This window comes from Emys orbicularis, chromosome 5 (assembly GCF_028017835.1).
Source record: "Emys orbicularis isolate rEmyOrb1 chromosome 5, rEmyOrb1.hap1, whole genome shotgun sequence".
Lineage (NCBI taxonomy): Eukaryota > Metazoa > Chordata > Testudines > Emydidae > Emys > Emys orbicularis.
In genome coordinates, this window is record NC_088687.1 from 143,335,076 (window position 1) to 143,352,544 (window position 17,469).

Genomic DNA, 17,469 nt, shown 5'->3' on the forward strand with positions numbered 1-17,469 from the left:
CCCCAAATCTCTTTCAGAGCCAGTGAGGCTTCAGCCGCTTGCAGGATCAGGACCTAGGTTTGCAAGGGAGCCAAGAGGTCAGGAGGAAATCCTGAAGCCCTTCCAAGTCGACTCGCATAAAGAAGCCTGTTGACGTCCAGAAGGCTGCTTGCAGAAGCATAAGTGTGGATGCCAGGATCAGGCCCTCCGTCCGGGCCCAATTCTGAGAGGTACTGACGCTGAGCGCCCACAACCCCATCAATACTGCAGGAAGCTGCTAGTGCTCGGCAGTCCAGCCCAGCTCCCACTGGAGTCAATGGGAGTTTGGCCCCAAGTCAGGACTGCAGGATCGGGCCCATTGCTAATAATGCCCTTGTGTTCTCACAGCCATTCTTCCCTCTGACACATCCTGGGTTCACCGGCTTTCAGCCTGTTTCTGTGTCTATTTCCCTATTCCCAGGACCCAGATGGACAGGGAGACAGGAGACAGGCCCATCAGCAGGACATCACACACCCCTGGGTGTCTGTGGCAAAGCAGTAGAAGTCGCTTATTGCACCAGTTGCATCGGCAAAGAGACAGGGCGGGAGCAAGGCCATGGTGGGGGGTTAAATTAGAGATGCGGGGAGGGAAACAGGGTGGCTTTGGGTTTGGCTCTGCCCAGCGTTCATTGGGTCTCACAGAACCAGATCAAAGGTGGTTTGAATCTGGGTATTATCTGATCTGAACTACCACTGCCTAGGGAGTCTGGAGAAACGCTTCGGAGTCTGATCCCCATTGCTCGGAAATGGGCCAGAACCGAAGTTCCACATTCCAATAAGCCTCAGGGGGCTTTTGAAACCCTTTTGTAAAGGCCTGCGCCCACTTCCCACTTCATAGAGGGCTGAACCAAAACCTGGGTCTGAATTCGGGAGGGTTCAAAATCTGGATCTGGATGACAATTTTTTCTCTTGATCCCACCTGTAAGTTCGAGTTACCGGGGTACTGTACCAGCAATTTCTCTTCTCTCTGAAAACCCTTTATCCACTGTAGTCACAGTAACACCACGCAAGCTAGAACTGAGAGGGGTGAGACAGGAAAACGAGTTCGATTTTTGCTTTTCAGTTTGGTTGCTTCGTGCATTTGATAACAATTTCTGTACAGTCGTTTTCAGGCTGTCCCCTGTCCAGTCACTTAGTCTGTTTCACCTGTTATTTGTGTTTCACCTCTTTCACAGGTTTCTAAAACAATAAGAACAGGAGACTGACACGGCCAGCGGCACGTGGGGTCAAAGTCGTGCCTGAAACGACATTGAACGAGAAATGCTCAAAAATGTTCAATCCAAACCGTTTTGCGGCACAAACTGGCTTTCTGTTACTGCAGGTCGTTCCACGGGAAATGCCCATTTTCAATGTTTTGAGCATTTAGTTAAACCCTCTCTGCCCCCACCCCCCAAATAACTACAAAGGCTGTCAAGTATCAGAGGGGTAGCCGTGTTAGTCTGAATCTGTAAAAAGCAACAGAGGGTCCTGTGGCACCTTTAAGACTAACAGAAGTATTGGGAGCATAAGCTTTCGTGGGTAAGAACCTCACTTCTTCAGATGCAAGACCCTCTGTTGCTTTTTACAAAGGCTGGTTTTCTACAGCCAAGCATTTTTAGCCAAAACCTGAAACATTTTCATTTTGGTCAAAAATTGTCATGGGAGGAGGGAGGAAAATTCCCAAGTTGCTTTGAACTGGGATTGTTCGAAACTGACAAACTTTCCACAGGTGGCATCTCTTTAAGGCAAGGACCAGCCTCAATCTTCCGACACCATCTGAGTGATCTTAAGGGTCAGAAAAGCTCTTGCTAAAGGCTTAGGTCCAGATCTTCAAAGGGATTGAGGTGCCTAACTCCCATAGGCACCAAAATACCTTTGAGGGTCTGGGCCTTAATGACTAACCCACAAGCTGTCACTGTTGGTTGACATGGACATGTTTGGGTCTTAGGCTCTTTTCCCATGTCCCTAGTAGAAAAGCCGTAAAAACGTGAGTCACGTTAGTTAACAGCCCTGCATAGCAGTGTTTTCTAGCAGCCGTGTCGTCCAGGGTGGCAGCCGTCCTGGGAGCAGTGTTTATTATCCTGCTTGGCAAGTGGGCATGGACATTGGGGTGTTGGTGTGATACATAAAAGTGATGACTATCCAGAGATTGTTTGTTAAGAAGCTGTATACAATCTGTAGGGCTCCCCATTCATTTCCCATCTGGGCAAGCTGTCAGTGCTGTATATAGCCTGTCAAAAGCCAACGGCTGCCGATCCAAACACCAGACACCCCTTTTGGGCCTGGGGGGGGGGGATGCAAAGTTTTGGGTCCTTAAAGCTGCTGCTGTGGTACCTGCATTTGCACTGCTGCAGAAGAGCTGTCAGAGGCCCCCAGGCCCGTCTGCAGCGCAGGAGAACAGTGAGGGGGGCTGGGATCCGTGCAAGGGGCTCTCTGAGTCCCACTCTTCTCTGTGCCAAAAGTGCTGGTGGTGGTAGTGGGGGACTGAAAGGATCATTGGCACCAACGCCAGCCTGTATGTACAGTACCTGCTTCCTCCTTCAAGCACACCCCACTAGCTTGATGGGATTAACAAACCAAGCGAGGGTAGTGCTGTCCCCATGTGCGACAGGGACAGATTAAGGCAAGATCACAGAGACTGGACCCTGAGCCTCCCCCTCCTGCGCCGGGCTCCCCAAACTCTCCCAAGCCACCTAAACAAAGGAGCACAAAGTTCTTTACAGATGGGGAAACTGAGGCACAGAATGGGGACTTGCCCAGAGGCAGAGCCAGGAATAGCACCCAGGAGCCCTGACGCCCATGTCTGCTCTAACCACTAGCTCGCACTGCCTCTCTAATCAGCGGGGAGCTGCTCTTCCAACGTCACACCCCGCCCCTGAATTTTGTAACATCCCAACCCCGCCTGGGATTGGCTTTAGCTGCCTGGGGCTTCCTGTCCCACTTGGCCTCAGTCCAGGTCTGGCTCCACATCCAGGGTATTGGGTGATTTTGGGCGCCTGCAATCAAATAGATCAGACAGCGACCGTGCAGTCTCACTCCATGGCAAAGTCAGAATAACACACATGGTGCCAGCAAACCTTCCCCCGTCCCTCGCTCCCCCAGCCTGGCCCCGGCGGCAAGAGACAGAGCATCTGTGTATAAATACTACCTGGCTGGCACCCTGAAGAGGGGTGCCTTTGACCCTCTAGCAATCTGGGATCGGGGGGGCCCCCAGCAGCAGCGGTTTCCCTGTGCGTCTCCCCGGGGAACCCTGCCGAGTCGAGCATGTCAAACAGGGTGTTGTCTGGAGCTGTATTTTTATTTCCGTGACAGGAAGACACAGTCACACGCACGTCACCTGGACATTTGTTCAACGGTCTTTGCAATTCCACTGGCCACAGAACAGCCCCATGCGGGAGACAAGGTGGGGGCAGGGGGTGGGGATGATTTTGACACTGGTTTTTAGTTAAAGACTCGGCTTCTTGCTGGGTATGGGACTGTCTTTCCTCTCCAGCCGCGTGTAAGGCTCAAAGGCAGAGCTCCCCAGTCCATAGCCGCTAGGTAGCTCGTGCAGGCTTCCCAGGAGCGGGCCGCTGAAACAGAGTGGGGTGGCAGGGAGCCTGGGTGAGGAAGAGGAGGATGCTAGCGACGGGACCTGCAGGCTGAAGGCTCCTGTCCCAGGAGGGCTGTTTCCACTGCTCAGCCCAGGCGAGGTGGTGCCAGAGGGAGCCAGGCTGGATCCGTTCCCGGCGGGGCTCCCGATGGGATTCGAATTTGGAGAGAGCAAGTTGGAAGGGGCCGGCACAGACAAAAGTCTCCCTTGTTCCAGGAGCCGGAGGATGTTACACGTGGCGAAGGATTCGGAGGTGGAGGACGAGCGTTTCTCAGAGTCCCTGCTCTGGTCCTTCTTCTGCTTGGTGCGCCGGTTCTGGAACCAGACTTTCACCTGGGCGGGGGGCGGGAGACGGACAGAGTGGAGCAGAAGTGGAAAAGAGAGAAAAACAGGGTGAAGGAGGCGAGGGGGAAGAGGGGGAATGGGGAGAGAGCACACAACGGGAAGTAGGGAAAGAAGAAAGAGCAGCCAAGCAAGAAAGGCAGAAGGAAGAGAGAGAGAGAAAGAGGGGGTGAGAGAAAAGGAGGGAATGGGAAAAGAGAGAGAGAAAGAGGGGGTGAGAGAAAAGGAGGGAATGGGAAAAGAGAGAGAGAAAGAGACAGTCACAACGTGTTAAACATCCTAGAGCAAATGGATTCAGCAGCCCAGTCACCCAGTCACCTTCCCAGGAGCCAGAGACAATGGTCTCCAGCCACCAGGGGATAGCAACATCTGGAGCAAAAGACCCTCCATGGCAAACGCTGTGTCCCTCCAGGGGAGAAGATGCTCTTGCGACATGGAGCACTCAAGGGCGGGATGTGGCAGATGGAGGGATAAATGGATCCAGCAGATGTGCTCTCCCCAAGCTGTGTCTGGGCTGCCCATTGGGCTGTATCCATTGTCCCTTTAGGCCGCAAGCTCTTTGGGGGAGGGATCCCATTCGCCGCTCAGCACATTTACCCAGAGTGCAATGCGATGGCCGGATAGAAATAGCGAGCGAGAGAGATGGGAACAAACCAGACCTCGGAGCAGCCCCAAACTCTGGTGGATCTCCTTCTGGATCTGGAACCGACCTCTGTAGCTGAGCACGTGCCCTGTCCCAGGCCAAACCAAGGGACGTGGCAGATTCTCCATTGGGGACTGTCCAAAGCAAGATTGGTGTCTCTTTCTAAGACACGCTCTAGCTCGACCACAAGATATGGGCTTGAAGAAGGAATCAGGGCGTGGCATTCACTGGCCTGTGTCCGGCAGGTCAAACTAGATCATCATAACGGCCTCTGCTGACCTTGACATCTATGAACCAGACCCCGGATCTGGACACGCCTGGACTCTGGAGATGTCCAGAGTGGAAGCTCTCAGCACATGGCCGCCTCTCACTGAAATAAGGAGTGGGGCTGGGTTAAGGCTCAGTAGGCTCCAGCTACACCAAAACCGCAGGCTCTTCCCCCAACCCCTGGATGACACTTGCCCTTCGAAATCCCACGTCTCTGTTTTTCCTCCCAATCCAGGCAGCCCAGCCACCCTAGAGCAACCAGCTCCTCCTGCTGCGCTGCCTCTGACCTGTGGCCAACCCTAGGCCTGCTCTGACCTCACTGCCTAGACGCCAAAGGGCCGAGGACCCACTTGACTGGGCCCCTGATAGAGAAGCGCGACAGAGCGAGAGCCGGGTACCGAGATGCCAGGAAGAGAGAGGAGATGGAAAGACAGACAGATAAAGGAGGGGTCTGTATAGGGAGATAGATGAGGTGGATGAGGCAGGGGTATGGATGGGGACTGATGGATGGATGGATGGATGGATGGATGGATGGACAGTCAGACGTGTTTAAATTCTAGCACTGTGGGCAGTGAGCATCTCACTCACCCACGTCATTGACAAATCATGCCAGCAGGACCAGCAGTGACTCGCATCATCATAACCTGCAGCCCTCACATACCCATTGACACCTCAGACTGAGCTGAGCTGCCGGACCACGGGCAAGGAGCGGGTCTTGGACCCTCTCCCAAGATAATAGTGAGGCAAGTGGCTTAGCAGGCTTAGATAAAGCCTGGGAGATTTATACGGCAGGAATAGCATCTGCAGTGACACCTGCTAAGACAGGGGGGACAGGGGCTCCAGATCCTCATGCTCCAGGGCACCAGACCAGCTGGGGTCAGGAGGGAAACCCCTCTCCCATGATATAGCACAGTCTGATGCATGCTGGGGCCTGTAACTTCTATCGAAGCAACATGCACTGGCCACTGTTAGGCAAATCCCATATACGATACCCTCTGGGCTGAACGGCGCCAGGCCTGTGGACAGAGGCTATAACTGCTGAGACAGGACCTCAAGAACCACACTGTGGAGGTCCAAAGCTCACCTGAAGGGCCAGCAGGTGGGTCAAGGGCACCCACCTGCTGGTCAAGGGCACCCACCTGCTGGTCAAGGGCACCCACCTGCTGCCCCTCCCTAGCACTGCCTTATGGCCAGTTTGGAGCTGCACGGAGATCTCTGGGAGAAAAGCGTCTCCTTCTGGGGCCAGCGGCACAATCCCTGGGATCAGCGAGGGGCTAGAGGGGAGGGCATGGCAAGCTGGGGAGGGGGAAATTCCTCTCAATTCATTGGGATCAGCCCTGGTTCCTGCGTGCCCTCGCCCACAAAGCAAGAGCTTCTTGGGGAATTCCCTGCACGGGGCTGGGCAGGACCCTCCCCGTTTCTAAGCAGCACTGGGGATAAACGGGGGTGGGAACTGGGGGCTTAGGAGACAAACTGAATAGGCCACAGACACTGAGCCCCTTCTGGCCCCCCAGGCTTGGTTCCTCTGAGCCAGGGGCAAGGAGACACTTTGGTTGGGCTGTGGGGAATGGGGGATCATGCCCCACACTCTGTCCTTCCTGGGGATAACTAGTGGGTTTAATTTCCCAGGGCTCTCAATCCTGCCCCTTTCGCCAGCGTGAAACCCACAGGGAGCCCAGTCCTGCAAAGTGCTGAGCGGCCGGATACACTCCTGTTCAATTGAGTGGGAGCTCAGCACCGCTCAGAGCCGGACAAACTTACAAATAAGGATGCAAGGAGGTAATTAAAGATCTAAGCGGCTCATTCCCCATGCCTGGTGATTTACATTCGCTGCTCCCATTAATAGCAGGGTGGGTGGGTTTAAATCAAAGTGATTTAAATCACCCGTTTTAACCCTGATTTAAATCAGCAGGCAGGAAACCTTGGTTTCTATTGAGCTTTGCATCTGTGCTTTTTAGTTATTTTCCTAAAACCAGGTTTATTCATTGGTTGGTAACCATTAAAACGCGCTGATTTTAACAAAATAGAGCGTTTACACTGAAAATGGTGCTTCTTTTTGCACCCCAGGAGGATACCCCATATCTATCTAGATTTGTTTAAGCAGTTATAAAACTCAACTTACAGTGATTTAGAGTCTTTTTTTTTTTTAAGTCAGTTTTTATCCACCCCGATTAACAGGCCAGAGGCAGGGCACGCCCGGGGCTCGCAGTAGAGTCTGTGGTGGAAGGGAAGTGGCTTCTTCCCAAGCCATGTGTCTGGCTTAGTCATCTCGTTTCTTTCTGTTAGGAAGCAGATTCAGAGGCATGGTATCTACATAAGAAAGGCCGTACTGGGTCAGACCAAAGGTCCATCCAGCCCAGTATCCTGTCTACTGACAGTGGCCAATACCAGGTGTCCCAGAGGGAATGAACAGAACAGGGATCCATCCCGTCACCCAGGGATCAAGTGATCCATCCCCTGTCGCCCATTCCCAGCTTCTGACAAACAGAGGCTCAGGACACCATCCCTGCCCAGCCTGGCTATCTGTTCTTTGAACTGGTTAGATGGTGGTTGATGTCCCCTCCACCAAAGAGAAAAAAAGCCCTGTAGATACAGTACTGAAAGGAATGCAACCAGAAGCTGGGGTGCCCAGGCTTGCATCAAATGTCACTGTTCAGAAAGGTCTGTATATTTCCGTGTATAAATACAAAGTTTCTGTGCTCTTTTCTCTGGTAGGGTCAACATGGCTCACATAACCCTACAATAACAAAAGGGCCTGGATAAGCTAACCCTACAGTAACAAAGCAGCACTCTTGAGCAAAGCCTTCCATGTGCTATTATTCTGGATAACCTTCCAGCAGCAAACTGGGTGTGTCTACCCTGCAGCCGTGGGCGAGCTTCCAAGCCCAGGTAGACAGACCCGTGCTAGCTGGCCTCGGGCTAGTGCACTGATGGTGGCAGCACGAGGCTAGCTGTCTGAGTACAAGCCTGCCTGATCCCCCGGGTCCATGATCAGCTGCCTAGCCCATGCCACTGCTCCTGCCGCAACGTTTTCGCATGCTAGGTGGGGCGGAGCTAGCAGCGCTTGTCTGTCTACCCAGATCGGGAGGCACGCTCCCCGCTGCAGTGTAGATCATCCCTCCTTCTGCCCGTTTTTGTGTGTAAACCTTTCAGCCTCAAGCCAGGACCCTGCAACAACCCGCTGGGTGTCACAAGGAAACCCCACCTGAACTGCGCACTTCTCAAGCAGCACGGCTGAGCTAACCCTACAATAACAAAGCAGCACTAGACTTCAGCAAACCCTTCAACGTGTGACTATTCCTGCTACAGTCCCGAGTGCATGGGGTGTAGCTACACTGCAGCTGGGAGGGGGCCAAGGCTCTGCCCAAGCAAAGCCCAGGTTTACTGCCCAGAGCTGTGTGCAAACTTTTCCTTTGGGTTTTGCACCCACCTGATTGAGCACTGCTCTGAGTTTTCAGTGCAAGGCACAGTCTGTCAAGCAGAGCCGTAACAAGGAATTTTTGCGCCGGAGGCAAGGGCCGGCTCCAGGCTCTTTGGCGGCGAGTCCCTCTCGGAGAGCAGGACTTGCCTCGGGTGCGCAAAGCGGAGGGGCGCAGCTCTACGGCGATCGGCGGCGCTTCGGCAGCAGCTCTACCGCCACCGCTTCTTCGGCAGCAATTCGGCGGCGGGTCCCCGAGTCCTTCTCGGAGAGCAGGACTTGCCGCCGAAGAATGAATGAAGCGGCAGCGGCAATTCGGCAGCAGGTCCTTCCCTCCGAGAAGGACTCGGGGACCCGCCGCCGAAGTGCCGCCGATCGCGGTAGAGCTGCGCCCTCCGCTTTGCGCACCCGAGGCAAGTGCCTCACTTGTTACGGCACTGCTATCAAGTTTCACCTCCTTTCGTGTCAAGCTATAAACGCCTCTTGGGTTCGATGCCAACTCCATCCGCTGGTTCCAGGTTTCCCTGCAAGGTTCACAAGCCTCAGAGACTCCCTTACTGAACTGGGGGCTGAGGTATGAGATTGCCAACATGGGAAACTGAGGCACAGAAAGAGCCGAAGGCCAGATTTGTAAAGCGTCACAATGCCAAAAGCTCATTTTTTAAAGTGTTTTAAGCCCTTAGGAATCAAAATCCCACTGATTGTCAATGAGATTTGAGCACCTAAATCTCCTTTACAGATCTAGGCCTGAATGACTTACCAAGGAGGCTGTGGAAGAGGTAGGAATTGAACTCACACCTGCAAAGCTGCAGACGAGCATGCTAACCACTGGCCCCGCCCTTTCCCTATGCTCTGAGTTTTGTGGTGTTCACCAAACCAGTTTCACTCTGATTTAGAGCTTGTAAATCAGTTTGTTCTCAAGGACAATACAAAGGCAAACACCCTGTTTGTTTAGTGTGACAAAGTTTCTCCTCTACCTTGGTGGGTCCTGCGCTTATTGGCGGATTTGCTCGCTTCACAGATTCACCCTGTGGGTCAGGAAACAGTCCAGAGACCTTCCCCTCTGGTAGAAGCTATAGTCCAGGTCAATTCCTCCTGTGTTTGATCAGGAGTTGGGAGGTATGGGGGGAACCCGGGCCGCCCTCTACTCCAGGTTCCAGCCCAGGGCCCTGTGGACTGCAGCTGTTTAGAGTGCCTCCTGGTACAGTTGCACGACACCTACAACTCCCTGGGCTACTTCCCCATGGCCTCCTCCCAACACCTTCTTTGTCCTCACCACCGGACCTTCCTCCTGATGTCTGATAACGCTTGTACTTCTCCGTCCTCCAGCAGTACGCCTACTCACTCTTAGCTTCTTGCACTCCTCTTGCTCCCAGTTCCTCACACACACTTCCTCTCCTCTGGCTCCCCCTGGCTTGACTGGAGTGAGCCCTTTTATAGCATCAGAGGGGCCTTAATTAGAGTCAGGTGCTTAACAGCCTCACCTGACTCTTAGCAGGTTAATTGGAGTCAGGTGGTCTATTAGCCTGGAGCAGCTCCTGCTCTGGTCACTCAGGGAACAGAAAACTACTTATCCAGTGGCCAGTATATCTCCCTTCTGCTACTCTGCTGTTCCCAACTGGCCTGGGTCTATCACATATCCCTCCCCCCTGCTCAACACCAAGGGGTTGGGCAGCTTGGGACGCCAGACAGTGTACACGTGATAAGCCATCGGCGTTGCCATGGCGACTCCCTGCTCTGTGCTGTGTGCGGAACTGGAAAGGTTGGAGGGATAAGAACCACCTGGTTACCCGTGTGTTCTTTTCCTTGTTCCGTTGCATCCATTGAAGAGGGGCATGGTCGGTCACGAGGACAAATCTGCGTCCCAGCAGGTAGTAACGCAGCGTTTCCATGGCCCATTTTACGGCGACGCATTCTCTCTCTCCCACTGCGTATTTTTGTTCCCTCGAAAGGAGTTTCCTGCTGAGGTAGAGAATTGGGTGTTCCTCTTCCCCAGCCATCTGCGACAGGACAGCCCCTAGCCCCACCTCGGATGCATCTGTCTGAAGGATGAATTCCTTGGTGAAATCCGGGGCTATCAATACGGGGTTACTGCAGAGGGCAGTCCGTAGGTCTACAAATGCCCTCTCTGCTGCGTCGGACCATCTGACTGGATCCGGACCACGGGCCTTCATTAAGTCCGTTAGGGGACTTGCCCTTGTGGCAACATGGGGAATGAAACGCCGGTAATACCCCACCACCCCTAGGAATGCTCGGACCTGCTTCTTACTACTTGGTCGTGGCCAATTTTGGATGGTCTCTAACTTGTTCAGTTGAGGTTTCACCAGATCTTTTCCTACCACGTAGCCAAGATATTTGGCCTCTGTGAACCCCACAGCACACTTAACAGGGTTTGCCATAAGGCCAGCTCGCCTGAAGGTATCAAGGACCGCCCCCACCTTCTTCAAGTGGGTTTCCCAGTCTGGGGTATGAATCACCACGTCATCCAAGTAGGCCGCAGCATAGCTGGCATGGGGGCGTAATAACTTGTCCATGAGGCGCTGAAAGGTAGCTGGGGCCCCATGTAGTCCAAAAGGAAGGACCGTATACTGGAAAAGACCCTCTGGCGTAGAGAACGCCGTCTTCTCCTTTGCATCTTCAGCTAGGGGAATCTGCCAGTACCCCTTTGTCAAGTCTAGGGTCGTTAAGTACCGGGCATTCCCCAGACGGTCTACTAATTCGTCTATGCGGGGTATAGGGTAAGCATCGAACTGGGATATCTCATTTAGTCGCCGGAAGTCATTGCAGAACCTCGTGGTGCCATCAGGTTTGGGCACCAACACTACTGGGCTGGACCACTGACTGTGAGATTCTTCAATGATCCCCATCTCCAGCATTTTCCTGACTTCCGCTTTTATTTCCTCCCTTTTGGCTGCTGGCACCCGGTAGGGCCTCATTGTTACTCTGGCCCCAGGGTTCGTGACGATGTGATGATATGTCCCAGTTGTGCCACCCGGCTTTGTTGAGAATACATCTTGATATTGGGCGATCATCTCAGTTACCTCTTTCTTCTGGGCTGTCGTTAGATCGGGAGACACCCTCACCTGTCCAGGGTTTTTGTTCCCTGGGTGTAGGTCTTCCCGAACCACTGTGCACGCCTCTCGGGTATGCCAGGGTTTCAGAAGGTTGACATGATATATCTGTTCTAGTTTTTGTTGTCCCGGTTGTCGCACCTTGTAATTTACTTCCCCTACGGGTTCAACTATTTCGTAGGGCCCTTGCCACTGGGCCAACAGCTTACTTTTGGCCGTGGGTACCAGTACCATTACTCGGTCACCGGGCTGAAACTGACGAACCTTGGCTTGACGATTGTAGTAGGTTTGCTGGGCCTCTTGGGCCTTTTCTAGGTGCTCCCTCACTATGGGAGTGACCCGGGCTATCCAGTCCCTCATCTGTAGCACATGCTCTATTATGTTCTTCCCCTCACTGGGTTCCTCCTCCCAAATTTCCTTGGCTATGTCCAGGATGCCTCGGGGGTTGCGCCCATATAACAGCTCAAAGGGGGAGAATCCAGTTGAGGCCTGAGGTACCTCCTGGATAGCGAACATAAGGTAAGGTAGTAGGGTGTCCCAGTCCTTCCCGTCCCGACTTACCACCTTCCTTATCATAGCCTTGAGGGTTCGGTTAAACCTTTCTACCAACCCATCAGTCTGCGGACGATAGACTGAAGTTCTCAGGGTATGTATATGGAGCAGCGTACAGAGGTCCTTCATTAGCTTCGACATAAATGGGATTCCTTGGTCGGTTAATATCTCCTTTGGTAGCCCCACTCGGGCAAAGATCCCCACCAACTCCTTAGCTATCGTTTTAGAGGCCGTGTTTCGCAGGGGGAAGGCTTCTGGGTAGCAAGTAGCATAATCCAGAATGACAAGTATATATTGGTGGCCCCGGGCTGTCTTCTCCAGGGGTCCCACTAGGTCCATGGCTATTCGCTCGAAGGGGACCTCTATGATGGGAAGGTGTACTAAAGGTGCCCTCAAGTGGGGACGGGGACTGTGCAGCTGACACTCTGGGCAGGACGCACAGTACCTCCGCACTTCTTCATGTACTCCGGGCCAGAAGAACCATCGTAGGACCCTGGCCAGGGTCTTCTCTACCCCCAAATGTCCCCCAAAAAGATGACTATGGGCAAGACTTAATACAGCATTCTGGTGTTTTTGAGGTACTAGGATCTGCTGTACCTTCTGCCCCTGTACTGGTGCAACCCGGTATAAGAGCTCCTTCTTCATTATGAAGTAGGGTCCTGGTCCCTGGGTTTTCCCTTCCACGGGGACCCCATCTATTTCAGTCACCTCCTTCCTAATGTTGTCGTACCTTGGGTCTTCTGCCTGGTCCCGTCCAAAATTTCCTCTCCCGGGGCTAATCTGCCCGAGATCTAGGGGGCCAGTCTCTGTTGCCTCTACTGGTTCAGAAGTGTTAGGGTGGGGGTCAGACTCGGGTGCTTCTCTCTCCTGGGTGGCCTCCTTTTCAGCTGCACGGGTCCGCCTACCTACAAGAACGACCCTCTGGCTTTGGGTCAGTATTCGGGTTCCCAAGGCCTTAGCTGCCCTCCTTTCCCTTTTTGTCTTTCTACCCTGTCTGGGAGTGGAGAACAAATCTGGGGACATTTCAGAGAAGACTGGGGGTTAACAGTCTGCTGTGGATGCCTCTCTAACTTCAGGGTTTCCCCCTTTCTCCAATCCCCTTACCGGGAGTAAGTCTCCAAACCCTGGGAAGTCCCTCCCTATGAGCACTGGGTATGGGAGTTTAGGGACTACACCTGCTGCTACCTCAGTAGTGTTCCCCTGAATCTCGATTTTTACTGGGATGGTGAGGTAGTAACTAACTGTCCCATTGACACAGGTTATCCCCGTATGCTTAGCCTACAGCAGCTGACTATGCGTCACGAGCTTCCCCGAGACAAGCGTGATAGCACTCCCCGAATCAACCAGTGCCGTGGTCCCTACCCCATTTCGTTTTACTGGTCTGGTATACATATGTGGGGTTAGTGAGACCCTCACAAGGTGGATTAGGGAGCATGGGTCTGCCCAGTTCCCCAGGTTACACTGCATAGGCTCCTCAGCATTGGGACACTGTGCAGCTATGTGTCCCCACTCCCCGCAGGCATAACATCTGTATGGAGCCCTAGGCGTTCCCCGGTCTCTTGGTTTGGGCAGTCTAACATCCCGATCCTCTTCTCCCTCAGTGCTCCGACTCTTTGTGGTCTCTAGTGGGCCTTCAGCCTCTCTCTTTTTCCACCTGGGCCCTCTTGGTGGCCCAGTCACCCAAGCTTTGGGGCTTGGTGCTGCTAATTTAACCCGGGGTGCCTCTTCCTTAACTGGTCGGGTCAGCTCCCTCGCCGTCCTTCACCTCTCTACCAATGCAACGACCTCGTCGTAGGTGCAGGGTTCGTTCTGGCTTACCCAGGCGTGAAGGTCTGGCGGTAGTCCCCTCATCTATTGGTCAATGACCAGAACCTCTAATATCTCTTCCGGATTCTGGGACTCAGTTCGCAACCACTTTCATGCGAGATGGATGAGGTCATACAATTGGGACCGCAGGGTTTTGTTTTCCTGGTACCTCCACTCGTGATACCGCTGGGCCCGCACTGTGGTCGTTACCCCAGATCTGGCCAGGATCTCTGCTTTCAGCTGGGGGTAGTCTGCCGCAGCCTCTTCAGGTAGATCATAGTAGGCCTTCTGGGCCTCCCCACACAGGAATGGGGCAAGGATGCCAGACCACTGATCTCGAGGCCAGGCCTCCCGTAGGGCTGTCCTCTCAAAGGCCAGAAGGTATGCCTCTACATCATCCTCCCGTGTCATTTTCTGCAGCCAATGGCTGGCCCATATGAGCCGCGTCCCAGCATGGCCGCGATTCAGCTCTGTAAGGGACTTTACCTGGCTTACCAGTTCTCGCAACATAGCTCAGTCTTGAGCAGCCTGGTCCATCAGCAGGCGATTAGTCTCTTGCTGCAGCCGCACTGCCTCCTGTTGGGCGGCTGCCTGGACACGGGTAGCCTCCTGCTGGGCCGCCGTAGCTTGTATCAGTGCCCGCACTACGTCATCCATTGTGGTGAAAAAAATAAATAAACCCTCTCCCTTTTTTTTTTTTAAATCACCCTCCTTCTTCCGCCGCGCTGTGCACCCCAAATCCCACTCCTGACACCAGTTGTGACAAAGTTCCTCCTCTACCTTGGTGGGTCCTGCGCTTATTGGCGGATTTGCTCGCTTCACAGATTCACCCTGTGGGTCAGGAAACAGTCCAGAGACCTTCCCCTCTGGTAGAAGCTATAGTCCAGGTCAATTCCTCCTGTGTTTGATCAGGAGTTGGGAGGTATGGGGGGAACCCGGGCCCGCCCTCTACTCCAGGTTCCAGCCCAGGGCCCTGTGGACTGCAGCTGTCTAGATTGCCTCCTGGTACAGTTGCACAACACCTACAACTCCCTGGGCTACTTCCCCATGGCCTCCTCCCAACACCTTCTTTGTCCTCACCACCGGGCCTTCCTCCTGATGTCTGATAACGCTTGTACTTCTCAGTCCTCCAGCAGTACGCCTACTCACTCTCAACTTCTTGCACACCTCTTGCTCCCACTTCCTCACACACACTTCCTCTCCCTGGCTCCCCCTGGCTTGACTGGAGTGAGCCCTTTTATAGCATCAGAGGGGCCTTAATTAGAGTCAGGTGCTTAACTGCCTCACCTGACTCTTAGCAGGTTAATTGGAGTCAGGTGGTCTATTAGCCTGGAGCAGCTCCTGCTCTGGTCACTCAGGGAACATAAAACTACTTATCCAGTGGCCAGTATATCTCCCTTCTGCTACTCTGCTGTTCCCAACTGGCCTGGGTCTATCACACTAGCTAAGAGGAAACTGTACTGGGGACAGAAGGATCGGCGTTCTATCACCGTAAAGTCCAGAGAGGCTAAGGTGTATACACAGCATAGAGATACCTGTGAAGTCCTCTGGGCCAGGGATTTGTAACACTATAAATAGATTCTTGATGCCATGAATGATGTGGGTCAATCAGATCGGAAGGCACTCCAGGAAAGGTTCACAAAGCCCGGTGAATGGGCAGGCCAGTAGCAGCTGAGAGTCTGTATTGACAAGCGCAAAGCAATCCACACGGAACTGCCTTGCTGGGTTCTAAATTAACTGGAACCCCTGAGGGGAAACACCTGGCTATCGTTGCGGACAGTTCAATGGAGACCTCTGAACAATGTACAAGGTCGCTAAAAAATAACTCGGGAACATTAGGATGGGCTCAGAAGAAGATAGTGGGCCACAGCGTAATTATTATAACGTCAATAGTACTGTTAAAACGACATGGGAAGACGCTACGGCTGTAGCAGCAGGCGACCAGAGATGGAAGGCAGTGGGGAAGGTTCTGTGCTCCATATGGAACAGAGAGACAGACGAGAGAGACGATTGTCAAAACTGGGATCAGTGGACAGACAACGTACAAGGAGGGCTCGGTTAGACAAACAAGCGGTTTGCTATGAATAATTCACCCACCCCTACAAATGACTTAACAGGATATAAAAAGAACGAGCTATTTAGGGGCAGACTTACAAAAGAGCTCTGGAGTCAGGCTATCAAGCCCTCAGCACCCACAAGTGGGGTCAGGTTTTCAAAAGTGCTCAGAGTCAGCACCCATCATGCACTGGGCCTGTTGACCTGGCCGCTTCTTTTGGTCCCAGTTGGCGCATTTTTGATGAAACATTTTTTCATAGAAAACAATGCTGTCTTGTCGAAGCAGAAATGTTTCATGGGAAGATCTCGAAGTTAACAACGTTTTTGATGGGAAGGTTTCTGAGGTTCAGGGTGAACTCTCTGGTCACTTCCAGAGAGAGAGAAAACTGGACCTTTTTGAGCCCAACCCAAGACATTTTGACACAATTCTGTTTCATGGAAACGTCTGAAAGGTTTCAGTTTCATTCCAGCGCAAAACAAAATCAAATCTCTAAACCTCGAAAGTTGTCATGAAACAGAGTCGTGATTCTCTGGCAACTCTAGTGCTAGGTGGGAGCCGCGATCTTTTGATAACAAAGCCCTATGTGGATAAAAATAATAGCAGATATATGAGTTAGAGTAAAAATTTTACAGGATGTCAGCCCTCATGCCTCAGACAATGACCCATCTTCTGAAAAGCTAGGATTTTTCTCAAAAATTTGCTGAAAACACCAAATATATATATTTCCCCCCCCCCCCCCGATTTTTGGCTACTGAAAATCAAAACTTTTCTGTTTTAACCCCCCAATGCTCCATTTTCAATTGCAATGATTCTCAGTATTTTGGGTTTTTCAATGAAAACCTGCCAAATTTCAGAGAGAATTTTTGACAGAAACAAACATAACAATTGGCTTGGGTTTGGGTTTCATGGGAATTGGATGTTTTTCTAAAAGCTCTGCTCTAGGGATGATTGTGGCGAAGTTCTCTGGCCTGAGTTATACAGGAGGTCAGACTCGATGACTCCAATCTGACTCCATGAATATTTCACAGGGGAAAAAATCATTTCCCAATCAACTCTAGCTAGTAAGAAACTTCCCCCATCAGCATGCGACTTCATAACTGTCCAGAACGAAACGACTTCATCTCAACTGGCTGGTGCTGGTCAGTGCTGGAGGCAGATTACTGAACTAGATGGACCCCTGATCTGATCTGGTGTGGAAATTTCTATGTTCCAGTCTAGCAGAACCCACTTCTGATCTCCTAGATTGCTCTGAGCCTTTGCCAGCCTCTATGGGCTTCAAAATACACTTCACAACTAAAGAACATATTCCCCACTCAGAATCAGCACTTCATCCCTCACCAAAGGCTCCCATTGCATCCCCAAACACAGCACAGATACTCAGGTATGACACTTGTCCCTGACTTTATAATCTTTGTTCCACCAACGTCAGCTCAAAGTAGTCCCTACAGAACTCAGATCCAGGAATCCAGGCAAATACTCTGTAGCAATTCTTTAAAAAGGGACATTGTTCTGAATCTGCTATAACCCTCGAGCATAAGCTCATGGAAAATTCCAACTCAGACTTTGCCATGCACAAAGTCTGGGCTGGTAAACGGGGCTTACATGCCAAGGTGATTGGAGACGCGGAAATAGATTTTTTTCACACAAATATTTAAGTCCCGGCTACACACAGGTCTAGATCTACAAGATATTGGGCAGAGAGCCATGTATGTGGAATGCCCTATG

The 17,469-nt window shown here is 52.4% G+C and overlaps 1 protein-coding gene across 1 annotated transcript in view; it reads right to left on the minus strand.

Moving 5' to 3' along the window:
• Positions 1-3,442: 3,442 nt before the first annotated feature.
• VAX2 (ventral anterior homeobox 2) overlaps positions 3,443-17,469 on the minus strand; it is a 61,791-nt gene continuing 47,764 nt past the window's right edge. Inside the window, exon 3 of the mRNA XM_065405652.1 lies at positions 3,443-3,922. Coding sequence (XP_065261724.1) covers positions 3,443-3,922 — 480 coding nt within the window. The remainder of the gene's footprint in view (positions 3,923-17,469) is intronic.